Genomic DNA, 14202 nt, shown 5'->3' with positions numbered 1-14202 from the left:
TAGAAATTGGTCTGTAGTTGTTTAACACAGCGGGGTATAAACTCGTTTTCTTCAAAAGCGGAAATAAAGAGTGTTCGTAATATGAGCCTATAGGCGGTGCACAACTTTTAATAAGCTTTAATAAGATTAATCTATATTTAATTCTTACAGTCAAAACATGCAGCGTTTAATTTTACATTTGATTACTTTATTACATTTCTGTAGTATCTTACCCTAATATAACTTAGAACACATCTCATTAATGTTCAGAGTTAAATGACATGATTAAAAAAATAATCATGATTTTTAAATGACCTTTATTTATATATCGCTTTTTACAAGTCTAATTGTTTCAAAGCAGCTTCAGTGTTAATAGGGAGACAATGCAACAGAATTTGATTCGGCTACAGCCGCTCTGGTGAAGATGTTGATGTCATCCAGCTAATTTCAATTATCATAGTGTCAATGTGGACAGACCGGTAATATAATTGAAATTTAGGTCTCCCCAACTGAGCAAGCCAAAGGCTAAAGGCTAAAGGCTCAAAGCTGCAAGGAATCAAAACTCCTTCAGGGCCAGAATAGAAAAATAAACCTTGGGAGAAACCAGGCCCAGTCGAGGTACCAGTTCTCCTCTGCCCTCAAACAGTGTATGATTATTATTCTGGCAACATTGCAGGTCTCAAGTCATATCAGGTAAATGGATATTCGAAAGATTGGAGTTGTCATGATAGAGATGAAGAGTCAATGCAGCATTTACAGGCAGAGTTTAATTGACACGGTCTCAGCAGACACTTCAGGGATGCCTTGGTCATCTCCAGACGCAGCTCCACCATCCCATCTGGACACGGCCTGGATCCGGCTGACTGCAGTTAACCTCGGGATAAACAGAGAGACTAACATTAGTGTAGATGCCATTCTTCTTATGATGCACCGAGTAAATCAGGTGTTATGGGAAGTGCGTTCACACCACCAGCAGCGAGAGCGGCAAGGTGACCGGAAGTCATTCATTTTCAATGCGAACTCCGGCGAGAGCAGCGCGGCGCGTCTTGGACGATTTGGGCGTCGAGGAGATTTTAAATCAGCTCAACTTTATGGAAATGATGCGGTTTGGCGGCAGCCAATTGAAATGTAGAAGTGCTCCGCTTGAGTGAAATCCAGAGAACGCAGGCCTGTAAACTTTGGTTCCGACGACATTAGTTCCCAAGCCAAATGTAGAAGAAGTTGATCATTGCTGTGCGGGTTTCCCCTATCATTCATGCCGAGACCATTCAAAGTGATGTTTAATTTGTTAAGAAGTCGCGCAACACTATTTCATAGGCGCTAGAACGCTTGTTTTTCAGCGGGTATGTAATTCATACTTCCTTTCACATTTAAATGATTTCATGAGGTTAATTTATACCCTACTAGTGGTCAGTCTATCAATCAACATGCTTGTTTGATTTGTGGCCTCTTTAAATAGAGTTAAAAAAAAAAAAAAACATTCGATCTACGTCAGAGCGGCAGCGCGTCCACAAAGCTTTCTACAGCGTCGTTGGCAGGGCGGCAAGAGTGAATTTTGACGCTCTCGCCAGCGGCGGTGTGAACGCACGGTTAGACAGTATTCTAGGTTACTACTTGTGGAGTTTTTTTGTCCAATTATTAAAAATTCAGTTTTTTTCTGAATTAAGTTGCAGGAAATTACTATTCATCCAATTTTTTATATCCGCTAAGCATTCTGTTAATCTTGTGAATTGGTACGTTTCGTCAGGGTGTGAAGAAATATAGAGCTGAGTATCGTCAGCATAACAATGAAAACTAACGTCATGCTTCCTAATGATATCTCCTACAGCTGTAGCACATACAGGGTGAAAAGCAACGGTCCTAACACTGAGCCTTGCGGTACTCCATACTGAACTTGTAACATCTCTTCATTTACTGCTTCAAACTGATAGCGGTCAGATAAGTGTGATTTAAACCATGCCAATGCATTTCCACTAATGCCAACATAACTTTCGAGTCTATTCAGAATGCTGTGAGCGATAGTATCAAACGCAGTGCTAAGATCGAGTAACGCTAATAGAGAGATTTTAACAGTAAACAACTGTAAACTGGTTAACAGACAGTTTACGCACTATATACAGTGAATAATGCACATTTAAATGTACAGATTTTTGACCTGAAAAATAACTAGTCATTGTATAATTTACAGTAAATAACTGTCACTTCACATTTGATGTCTTGGTGAAATATCAGATAAGGTAAAGTTCAGGGGAGGGTTAGTTCTTGTTTTATGTCACATGATACCTCCTCAAAAACATATAATAACGTATAATAAACAATAATTCATGAATGAAAATAAAATACTTTTACTTTTTTTTTTTACTTTGCACAAAACATTTCTTCAAAACGTTTTTCTATAAAATGAGAGAGTGTGTGTGTGTGTATATTTAAAGATCCAGAAAACCCCTTTTTTTCAGAGGTTTAAAATTGAGCAGGCACGCTGGTTCCTCGGAAGTCCAGGAGGAAAGCGGGGAGCGACCCCACCTCTATTTTCCTGTTTTCCCTCCTTATTACTTCTAGTCTGTCATTTGAAACATAAACAGAAATCAGGTTATTGTTTCAATACAGTACACAAACAATATAGAGATATGAATAAAAAGAGGCTAAATATATCAAGTTAAAACAAAATGGAAATTTAAAAGCATGAGTGAAAAGCAGCACTAAATGTGTCATGTGACTAAATGAGGTTTGCAGCACATATCGAAAACTAGCGTGAATAAAGCTAAGTGTCAAAATCTTCAAAATGTAATGAAAACCTTAAACCAGTCGTGGAGACCGACTTTCTCCAGTTCAATCCTCTTCTTTGGGAAGACCTGCAGACAACAGCGAATCAAATCGCAGCATTCTGTGGAGAACGAAGGGAGAGACGTCTGATTATTAGCTTAAACTTCACAAATATCCTCAAAGCCATCATTTATTAAGCCACTGGGCTCAGATGTTCCTTTTCCTGCATTGTTGTTTTGATCTGTCCAATAAGATCCAGAATTAAATGAGGATCTCACCTTGTGAACAGCCGTTTCTGGTCCAGATGTTCTGATCTATCTCCTCCAGGTCTCGCCACCTCGGAAAATTCCAGCACAGCATAATGAACAAGAGTACGCCGAGTGACCAAACCGTCGCAGGTTCCCCGTGATAGTGGCCGCTGATCCGGTACTCAGGGGGGCAGTACTCTTTTGTGCCTGGAGGAAAACATTTTCACATTTACATTAACACAACATCTGGACTAGAAATCCATCATCATGCAAGAAAGGATTTGATGCTAACAGTGGATCCCATTCCCTGAGGCTTCATGAGAGCTCGACTCGCTCAGAGTCCTGTGCGAACGGCTCGCAATCGGCACCAGAGTTTGGGGCACACCTCGCAGCTTTGAGGAATTATACATACCAGAAAAGGAGATGTAACCCGCGCTGTTGAGGAAATCTCCACATCCAAAGTCAATTAATTTGACCTCTAAGGTGTCCGGGTTAATCAGCAGGTTTTCCAGCTTGATATCCCGATGAAACACTCCACGGCGGCAGCAGGCCTGAGCCGCAAATGTGACCTGGCACATAATAAGGCGTACCAAATCTTCACGGTTGTTGCCCGTGTAGCTTGTTAAAAACTCATCCAAGGTCTGACAGGGCATGGGCCGCTCCAGCACCATAAAGTATTGGTCAGGCTCGTCCTGCCAGTCCAAGAGCTGGATGATGTTAGGAACACTGGGCCCTCGATTGGCAAACATTTGCAGAGCCACTTCCAGCGGGATGGGTCTGGAATAACCGCTCTAGAAGAAAGACAGTCATTATAATATATTTATCATTTATAGTCTGTGATTAATGTTGACATGAGATGTATAAAACTGAAAACAGTGACTGAGAGGTAAAGCAGAGAGAGCACAGCCGACTTACAATCCTGGTATATCTTGCTTCCCGATTGGAGGCAAATTTTACCGCCACCTGGTGAAAAATTAACAGAAAATGAATTTGCGTTAGAATTATTTATAATACATGTGTTCACAAATTACAATCATTACACCTGAACAAACATTTACATGTCCATGAATTTAATTGTAAACATGCAGAGCACGTCTGTCTATTAAAACAGGTCTGACATGTGAAGTGCACTAAATAGTGAATATAAGTGTGTGATTTAAGACACAAATAATCATCTAGATAGATATTGTAAGTAATGAAAATGAATACCTGAAGGCCATCCTTCAAACGTGTCGCTGCATAAACCGTCCCAAAGCCTCCTTCACCCAGTGCAGTGCCCATTTCATATCTGCAGGAACCGATATCTGTTAAAAGAAGAAATAAATAAAAGGTCACCTACTTGATCTAAACCTTTATCTAACACACACACACTTTCGAAAAAAGTCATTTTCCATGTTATCAACTACCCTTAAAGAAAGCATGAATTTAAGGTATAACCCATTGACCTGCTGATTAAAGAGTGCATGTGTGTTGGGTTATGTTAGCGTTTCTTAGCAAACTGACCCATAATTGTTCTCTGATCCTCTGCTAGACTGTCTGAAGCTGTGGTGACACACACACTCGTGTCCGGAGCATCATGGACAGGGGTTTGGAAGGAGTCGTCAATCCAGTCCTGGTCGCCTCGAGGGTCAGCAGTGACGGGTTCCTCTGAAATGTGGAAGACTTGAGGAGGTCCGCTGCTGTCCTGAGAAGACGACTGACCTACAGAGGGCAATCACACCAACATTATTAATAAAACACTCACATTACTGCAAGTCATTTTTATGTGCATATTCACTTTGTTAGGAAACAAACATACTTCAATAAAAAATCTGAGGTAATACATTCTCATGACATAATGTTAAAGGCGCACTAAGCAACTTTCCGTCCGCTTAGAGGTCGACTATTCAAAACAAAGGCGTAGTTTGACGACGCAAAATTTGAGCTCAGCATCTTAGGACATTTGGTCTTCACCTCACAGCCGGTGGAAAATAGGACTCGGGCAGAAATCATGTTCAGGGATGAGATTATTAACTTTACTGTAGTGTGAAGCAGGAGCGAGTGTTGCGGAGCTGAGCAAGGCCGCCGGAGCGATTGAACACAACACACACCTCACGAGCAGCAGGACTTTTATTATGCCACCGTCGCCTGCGCCATTTCCACTTTTACCGGTCATGAGAATATGGTGTTGCAGCTCAGTTTATCATATTATACACATTTAAGTGTGTTTAAAATTATGTTCTGATGCTACTCTGTGTGTTCGCTCAGCGGCTGATGTCACTCTTGTTCACGCTGCTTGTACCAAATGGATACTCTGTGTGTTCGCTCAGCGGCTGCTGTCACTCTTGTTCACACTGCTAAGAGTAAAGCGCTTCAGAATAAAACAGAGAGTAGCGCAGATATGACACCATTGACAGGCAACTCTCTCAGACGTCCCGGTTCATTGGTTATAATGGCCATTTTCTCTTTATTTACAAATAGTTGGAAACATTTGGGATATTGTAAGTACTCAACTGAACAAAATATATAACACTTGCCTAGCGGTTTTTGAATATTTCACTGCAAAAATGCTACATAGTGCACCTTTAATGATCTCATTTACCATCTGAAGCTCGGGTGACGTCCACACTCGTGTCAGGAGCATCATGGACAGGGGTTGGGAAGGAGTCGCCATTTAATTTTGTTATGGCACGTTTGAAAACATTGAAGGAGTCGTCAATCCAGTCCTGGTCGCCTCGAGGGTCAGCAGTGACGGGTTCCTCTGAAATGTGGAAGACTTGAGGAGGTCCGCTGCTGTCCTGAGAAGACGACTGACCTACAGAGGGCAATTACACCAACATTATTAATAAAACACTCACATTACTGCATCTACGCTTGCTGTACATTATGAAGAGACTTTTCGGGGGAATTCACACTGGACACATTCTTTCCAGTTTTTCAGTTGTCAGTCATTGTGTGCAAACAATAAACATCATGAATGTAATTAATATTAATGCGCACATTCACCTTTTTAGGCAACATACAGTGAGGTAAAGCATTTTCATTTCTGTGTAAACGCATTAATTCATGAAGATACAAACTTAAAGACACTTAAAGTCCTCAAAACACCTTTAAACATAAAAATAAGTGTATAGCCAGCGCAGACTCCAATGATATACCATCTGATTTACCATCATTACTCTCCACAGGTGGAACAACCTCGCTCTGGTCCTCGCGGTCATCTTGACCTGAGTGGCTGTCTTTGGCCTCTTTCCTTCCCCTCTGGAAATAAGCATATAGCCCAAGTGCAGTCAATAGCACCATTTTGACGTCTCAAGTAGGCTAGCTAGCGTAGACCGCAAGATCTGCAGCAAGATCAACGGGTTGTATTTATCTGTGAAGACTGAAGTCGTGTACAGATAAAAGTTGAGTAATATTGGCATGAAATGCTAGCAAATCGTTGTGAATAAAGCTCGAGTCGAGTGAGAAACACAAGAAACACTAAAATCAGCAACGAACTGCAAGAGAACGCTTGAGCAAAGCATAAGCACTTTAATACCTGATACTGTGACGTCACAATATTGATGGAATCCCAGAGAAGTTCCAGTGATTGGTCCATTCTGTGCTGTGGGCTTCTGTCTCCATTTAGTGTCTAAACTAGTTTCATACATTTACAAACAGAGCCTAAAATAACAGAAAGAAACTTTTTAATGAAAATAGTACTTCTGTAGTGTGGTTTTGGTGAAGTGTAATAAAGTAAACATCACGAGTGTTACTTTACCTTATTTTCACCTCGGTTTCCTGATGGTTTATGGAGCAACTACCCCGAGTCTCCTCTGTCATTTCAAAGTACTGTTGTTCAGTTATAGGATTGTTTTAATTTCAAAACGGCAAATTAGACAAGAGTTTATTTGTTTGCCCAATTATTTTTTTCAGTGATATGCTAAAACAGCTGTCAAATATGAAACGTATAACGTTAGTTTCGCTGCTGCTTTATCTTACCTCGGACATTATGACCGTTAAACTGAGGCGTCGCGCGCTATGTGAACATAAAGACCGCCTACTTTCTGATTGGTCTCAGATATTTTGACATTGACTGACAGACGCTGCGATAATAACAACCAACTGAAGATATTGGTGCTGCTGAGTTTAAACTATATTAGGCGATTATTTCTCAAGCTATTTTATGCCTACATCTCGGAAAATACAGAGGCCTGGACCTCGGCTATGGCCAATTCACAAACAAATGGACAGTTTTCCCATGATTTATATATAATATTATTTCCCACAACGCTTTTCGTCGTCTGTTTTTACCTGCATCGCTTTCCGTAATTATCAGTTGCGCGCAGAAGCCGGAAGGTCCGATCAAGGGAAATGAGATATGTGGCTTTACCAAATGGATTCAACAGCACTTCCACAAACAGTGAGTAACAGTGTTTATTAATGCCTGATCTAGGATCAGTGATGTGTAGATAATCATTCAAGTTCACACAGACTTTCTTTCTAAATCGTTTAACACTGCACTGTAAAAAATGAAATTGCCATTTGTTCAGCAAACAGTGCTTTTTGAATCCCATATATTAAGAATTGTAAATAACTGTGACTCTACATAAAAATACATGTTAGCTCAACAAAATTCTCCAAAATGTCACGCTACGTGTTAAAAAGTTTTCTGGACAAACATTTTTGTGTTGAGCAGAAACCCTACGATCGAAATAGTTTGCTCATGCGTGATGAGCCAGAAAATCGCGCCGAAATTCACGGGGTTTGTAGCTCCTGGCTCGTTTTGAAGTTCGCTCATCCTGCCTTTTCAAGGCTCTAATATTGCGATACTTCAGTTGGTAAGTATTAATATTACTTTTAATTTTATGCATGCAATGAATTGCATATTTCCAAGCGGACAGTGTTATTATTAGACATACGATTGGTTGTGTATTGTTAAAAGGCGTGTGGCCTAACATTTTTAATGTTTGTCATTGCTCAGATAAAGATTAGCTCATTAAATTTCTTAATACAATAACGTTTCAATACAATAGCCAAGATAAAAAAAACTGAAATTAGCGAGTAATATGTTTGTTTAGCACGAGAATTCAAGTCCTTTATTGTTAGTTGAGGTTTTCTTTTTTGTCTCTAGGTGGCGCTGATAAACTGATATATCTGCGTTGAACCGCGTTTGTGAGAGAGGAAGACAGCGGAGGGTGAGGTAAGCATAGACATCATGGAGGTAAGAACGTGTTTTTATTTTTTATTTTTTTTATTGAAACATTTCAAATAACAAATTGGCATTAAATATCGAGCCAGATCAGCCTCAATAATAATACATTTACAAAACAAAAGTCATAAATGCATAGCACAATTCACATTTGTAAAATCTGATTTGTAAATTCAAAACACGATTCATAAATACACAAGTTAAAAGCATTAATATTTCCCCAAATGCTCACACAAATGCATCTTACCTAAATAAATGTAAAATCTTTACACAAATATGTATATATAAAGTTCTTGAATGCATTTCCATCACACATTTATGAAAGATGTTGCATGCATTTATGGATCGTTGAATCTGCATTTGCGAATCGTCACACGTGCATGGACTGCATTGCATTTGTGTGTGGGATTTTTGAGACCTTCCTGGCAGGTTAGGATTCGTAAATATCTTTTTTTGGAGGACGTTCTGTTTAGCCAATCTTGGTGAGCTTTTAATCCACCGATCAAAACGCTCCTTACTGATCAGACTCAAGAAGCTCACTCCTGCCTGGATCTGGCTCCATAGTTGTGCCTCCAGTTTGTGTTGTATATATCCAGTGCATCTTATTCATTTAGCTAGTTGATCATTAATTTAGCCTACTTGTTTCACATTTTATTTTTATTTTTTTAATATTAATTAATATTTAGCCTAGGCCTACTTAATCTTATTATGACGGAAAGTGGGAACCGTTGTCCATCTTGACACAATGACTACGTTTACGTGGACAGCAGTAATCTAATTATTGACCTTATTCTAAATAAGACAATATTCTGATTAAGGTGTTTACATGAGTTGCTTTTAGAGTACTCCGTTCATGTTCCCGTTTTACATGTGCTAGAACATAGATCGATTATGGCACGTCATTACGTCCCCATGCCACGCTATGTTCTCCAACATCCAATCATAGCGTGACTTTGGCAGGTGTGTTAATTTTATGGGCTCAGTAAACCCGCTAACTTCACCTGCGGGTGTCGCTGTTGGACAGTGTTACTTTACATTAAGAAGTATAACAAAACATGCGTTTTTATAATGTTTTATATCTACATTTACGTTGATTTATTTTTGTAATATGTATTGCCTCTTTTTTTTTTTTTTTTTGAAGAGACACTGCCCCTCTTTCCTCCTTATTGACAGCCTACATTTAGAATAATAGCTTTGATTAATTATGAAAAAGGTTTAAAAATCATGACTCTTTGGATTGTTTTTCCTGCCGTCGAGCCACAGGCGTTCACTGAATGACCCATCTGGTTTGCGATTACAGATACAAACTTATTGTATTTTACTTTTACAATGAGCATAATAATTACAACAAAAATAAAAATAGAGAGAGAGGACGCAGTGTTCACAATGAACAGTCAAGTAAAACACACACCGCCCATAGCAACGACGTTTATGGCAACGACTTTTCAGACTGACAGATCCGTAAAAGATAAACGCGACTTTTCCACTATTTGTTACTGTTTTGTACACGTTGTTATATTAAGTATAATTCCAATTATGTTTTATTGGCCACAATATTATCGATGATTGTTGAAAGGGGCACTTTTGATTAATTTTCAAAAAGGGCAGAGGCTCCAACCCACAAAGCCTCCCCTCTGCACTCCCCTGTTGTGCGTAACGGTATGTGTCCTGTCACAAAATGCGGTGAAATCTCCGACATGACATTAATAGTTAGATTAAGGTGTGTACATGTCTCTGATAATGCGACTAAAATAGGCATACTCCACATGTCTTAATCCGATTTATGTTTAGTTAGATTATGACTTTAATCAGATTAAGGTAATTAGAAATCGCTGTCTACATGGTAGCCTCTTAATCAGAGTATTGTCTTAATCAGATTAATATCGGAGTATTGTTGTCCATGTAAACGTAGTCACTGTCATGTTGCAATGTTTTCTTTTTTTTCATTAACGCGAGTCAGTGGATATCACGCAATGCGCAGTTTAAACGCAGTCTCAAACCCAGTCAATTATTCACTACAGAAAGTGAAAGCAAAATCTGACAAGCTTTCGGCGCATATTTAAATGTAATTCAACATACTGATAACGTAGCCTATTGCCTTTTATTTCTTATTTATTTTCTTAATATTTCTATTTGGGTCTATATTGGGAGAAAAAAATAGAAGAGAAAGGCCCATTTTGTGTTAAACAAGTTGTTTTTAGATAAATCTGCTCTTACTTTTCATTGAGACAGACATTATTATTGCAGTGTTCTGACATTAAAATCATATAATTGAATGATTTTATAAGGACCAATAATTCCTTGTTTAATCGGGCTAAATGTTTTTAAATAGTGAGGAGTAATCTATCTGTTATTTTATTATGCAGTGTGTCGATTATGCATTATTGTTGGGGGGGAGGGGGCAAATTAATGTAATATCAATTTAATAATAAAAGTAGGCCTACTCTTAATAATAATAATTTTATACATAAATTCTTAATCCTCTTGATATCAATAGCTGATGCATTTACCTCTCTATAATACACCTTGGTCTTTCGTCGTTACGGGGGTTTCATTGCGTATTTTTCATCCGTACAGTGTGAGCAGTCAAGACGTGCTCGACGGTCGGACCGCACAGTGAGAGCACATCAATCGTGAGCTTTGGCTTTATGTCGCATGCGATCTACTCGTACAGTGTGAGTAGGTAACCTTGCTGAAAACGCATAGAAATCGCACAGTGTATGCCCAGCTTAATGCAGCAAGAAAAAAGAGTGATATCTTTTAAGTTCGGTAGGCAGCTATATCAAACCACAGAAATTTAGTAAACAGTTGTGCCTCCAGTTCGTGTTGTAAATGGAAAAAAAATCTCTTCCAAACCACCATGTAGCCTATACAGCTCCTCTTTTATTTTCTTAATTTAGCTATTTGGTCATTCATTTACTTGTTTCATTTTCACACTTTATTTATTTACTATTAAATACAATAATATTATTAGATAAAACACCGGATATAGTCACTTTGCTTTTTCATTCATTGTGTGACTGCTGGTCCTTTAAAATCTATTTTAAAATGCATTTAATAGTTCTGAATTTAATGTTACCGTTTTAACTGGGATATCAAGATTTTGATCAAATTTCAAGTTTCACTTCATTTTGTAGTATGCTATATTTGTAATGTATAATTAATCACATTTCCAAATATTTACTAACTTCTTGTTGTTTTAGATGCTGTGAATGCTGATAAAAAGAGGCATCAGAGTTTATCTTTGCTGGGACGGTGCAAAACTGGCTCCATTACAACCTGAAAGGCTTCGGGGCATTGCTCATGGTGGAAACCCCCTGAGTTTGGAGTATTTTATTCTCTCTTCTACCTTCTTTCTTTCAGTAGTACTGTGTCATTTCTGTATTTATTGTCAAGTTTACATTTGTATTTACTTCCATTTTGCAGATGCAGGTTGTCATGTTTTTCCAGGCTCTTCTCATTTGTGTGATAAATTCAGATGTAATTGTTTCAAGTCAATGTGAGATTTCCTGTTGTAACTGTGGGGGCATAAATAAATACATTTGCATGTAAATTGAAGGATGTTATTTACTTTGAGTGACTTTTTGATGCAAAATCATATCGATTGCAGCCACATGGTCTCTGATTAAAATGAATAAAATAAAGAGACAAATTAACTGGCATAGAATCCTGCTGTACATAAAGCAAGATTGATCTATTTTTCATTGTTGAAATAACATTTCACGGTGCAAACCTGATGAAAAATCAATGTTATATTTCAATATTGATTCAATGATATTTTGATTGATGCATTAACATTGATTCACTTAAATAAGTGGTTTAATTTTAGTTGGAAAACTTGATTTTAAGCCCATCTTGATCTATTTTTCATCGTTAAAATAACATTATTTCAGGGTGCAAACCTGATGAAAAAAAAAAAAATCAACATTCTCAACACTGACATCTCAACATTGATTCAATGATATTTTAGTTGATGCATTAACATTGATTCAACGCTGATTCACTGTTTGTCTGCCATCTGGGTCCAGCTCACAGACATGTTCACTTAATTTTACTCCAAAATCGTTTGTAAACAAATCTCCGCTGGATGCTGAATTTTGATCCGACAGGAATGGTGCACCACATTTATGTGAGTAAAACGTGTTTTGAAATGTAATTGTATTGCATTGTTATAGATCATTTTGCTTATGTGTACGTGTCTAACAGAAACACCTTTACCACGCTGGACTCATACACGTATGGGCCAGGGCTCGCAAAGCTCCATTCTTGTCTAATACAGGCTTCTAGTTGTCAACTGTCTTAAGGTCTTCTTTGTCGCATCTTCCTTTTTATGATGCACCAAATGTTTTCTATGGGTGAAAGATCTGGACTAGACTGGCCATTTCAGTACCCGGATCCCTCTTCTACGCAACCATTATGTTGTAATTGATGCAGTAAGTGGTCTGGCATTATGTTGGAAAATCCAAGGTCTTCCCCAAAAGAGACAACGTCTGGATGGGAGCATAAGTTGTTCTAGAACTTATACCTTTCAACACTGATGGTGCCTTTCCAGATGTGTAAGCTGCACATGCCACACCCACTCATGCAACCCCATACCATCAGAGATGCAGGCTTCTGAACTGAGCACTGATAAAACTCGGGATGTCCTTGTCCTCTTTTGTACGGATGACATGGCGTCCCAGTTTTTAAAAAAAGAACTTCAAATTTTGATTCGTCTGACCACAGAACAGTTTTACACTTGGCCACATATGAGTCTTAAATGAGTCTTGGCCAAGAGAAAACGCCTGTGCTTCTGGATCATGTTTAGATATGGCTTCTTTTTTGACCTATAGAGTTTTAGCCAGCAACAGGGAATGGCCCGGTGGATTGTGTTCACCGACAATATTTTCTGGAAGTATTCCTGAGCCCATGTTGTGATTTCCATTACAGTAGCATCACTGTATGTGATGCAGTGCCATCTAAGGGCCTGAAGATCATGGGCATCCAGTATTATTGTCCAGCCTTGACCCTTACACACAGGGATTTGCAGATTCTCTGAATCTTTGGATGAGATTATTCCCTGTAGGTGATGATAACTTCAAACTCTTTGCAATATTTCTCTAAGAAACTCCTTTCAGATATTGCTCCACTATTTTTCACTGCAGCATTGGGGGAATTGGTGATCCTCTGCCCATCTGTCATGAGACACTGGAAGAAAAAACAGAAGATGCAAGTGCAACAGAAGTTTATTTAACAGATACTCAGGAACTTAAAGCACTAGAAGGCTATAAGCCAATAAACTCAGCTCACTCTCAGACACTACACGGAAAGTCACAGTTAGCCTTGGATTGCACACCGACGAGTAGAGCTGGTAGCTGACAGTCTTAGGAATCGCGCAAAGGCGAGTAGAGACAGGCACGGTCAGGCTGGAATCACGCACCGGCGAGAATAGACTGACACAGGCAGGCTGGTAAAGCAGGGACCGCAGTGGACAGGATGGTCAGGCAGAGAACGGAACCTCCACGGGTGGGTAGGCTACAGTAAACGGAGAACACCGCCTAGGGAGATGGAGAGCAGAAAACCAGACCGGGACAGTGTCTGCAATGAACTGACAAACAGACCACGCAAACACACACGTTAAATAGAGCGCTAATGACACACAGCTGATGCTGATAATGATCAGCACTCAACCTAACCACGCCTCACAACAAACACATGAGGGCGAGTCAATGAACCGTGACACCATCTTGACTTCTGAGAGACACTGCCACTCTGAGTGGCTTTTTATTCCCAATTATGTTGCAGTTTGACCTAATAATTTGCAAATTGGTCCTCCAGCTGGTCCTAACTTTTCCGGCCTCTTAATGCTACCTGTCCCAACTTTTTTGGAATGTGTAGGTCTCATGAAATCCAAAATGAGCTAATATTTGGCATGACAATTCAAAATGTCTCCCTTCCAACATTTGATATGTCATCTATATTATATTGTGAACAAAATATAAATGTATGAGACTTGTAAACTATTCCATTCCTAACTTTTTTGGAATTGAGTTTGTGTAAAAA

At 39.0% G+C, this 14202-nt stretch overlaps 1 protein-coding gene and 1 long non-coding RNA gene across 3 annotated transcripts; one reads left to right on the top strand and one right to left on the bottom strand.

The window, feature by feature from the left end:
• Window positions 1–279: 279 nt before the first annotated feature.
• LOC137062866 (serine/threonine-protein kinase pim-2-like) lies at window positions 280–7084 on the bottom strand. Of its 2 annotated transcripts, XM_067433797.1 has the most exons (12): window positions 6951–7084; window positions 6730–6800; window positions 6508–6632; window positions 6140–6230; window positions 5572–5784; window positions 4494–4691; window positions 4200–4294; window positions 3906–3953; window positions 3403–3781; window positions 3021–3197; window positions 2775–2863; window positions 280–2539 (listed from the first exon to the last, which is right to left on the bottom strand). In XM_067433797.1, the coding sequence occupies exons 3-12, from the start codon at window positions 6565–6567 to the stop codon at window positions 2432–2434; spliced, it is 1458 nt and encodes a 485-aa protein (XP_067289898.1). In that variant the 5' UTR covers window positions 6568–6632; window positions 6730–6800; window positions 6951–7084; the 3' UTR covers window positions 280–2431. The 2 variants fall into 2 exon arrangements, with proteins under 2 accessions (XP_067289898.1, XP_067289899.1); XM_067433798.1 differs by having other exon boundaries at window positions 6508–6600; window positions 6730–6980.
• A 180-nt stretch (window positions 7085–7264) lies between these two features.
• On the top strand, window positions 7265–11707 carry LOC137062868 (uncharacterized). The gene is made up of 3 exons (XR_010901299.1): window positions 7265–7789; window positions 8083–8151; window positions 11364–11707. It is a non-coding gene; the product is annotated as an uncharacterized lncRNA (long non-coding RNA).
• The last annotated feature ends 2495 nt before the right edge of the window (window positions 11708–14202 follow it).

Source organism: Pseudorasbora parva, chromosome 23, assembly GCF_024679245.1.
Source record: "Pseudorasbora parva isolate DD20220531a chromosome 23, ASM2467924v1, whole genome shotgun sequence".
Taxonomy (NCBI): Eukaryota; Metazoa; Chordata; class Actinopteri; order Cypriniformes; family Gobionidae; genus Pseudorasbora; species Pseudorasbora parva.
The sequence above is the reverse complement of the archived record's forward strand: the minus strand, read 5'-3'. Positions and strand labels throughout refer to the sequence as shown.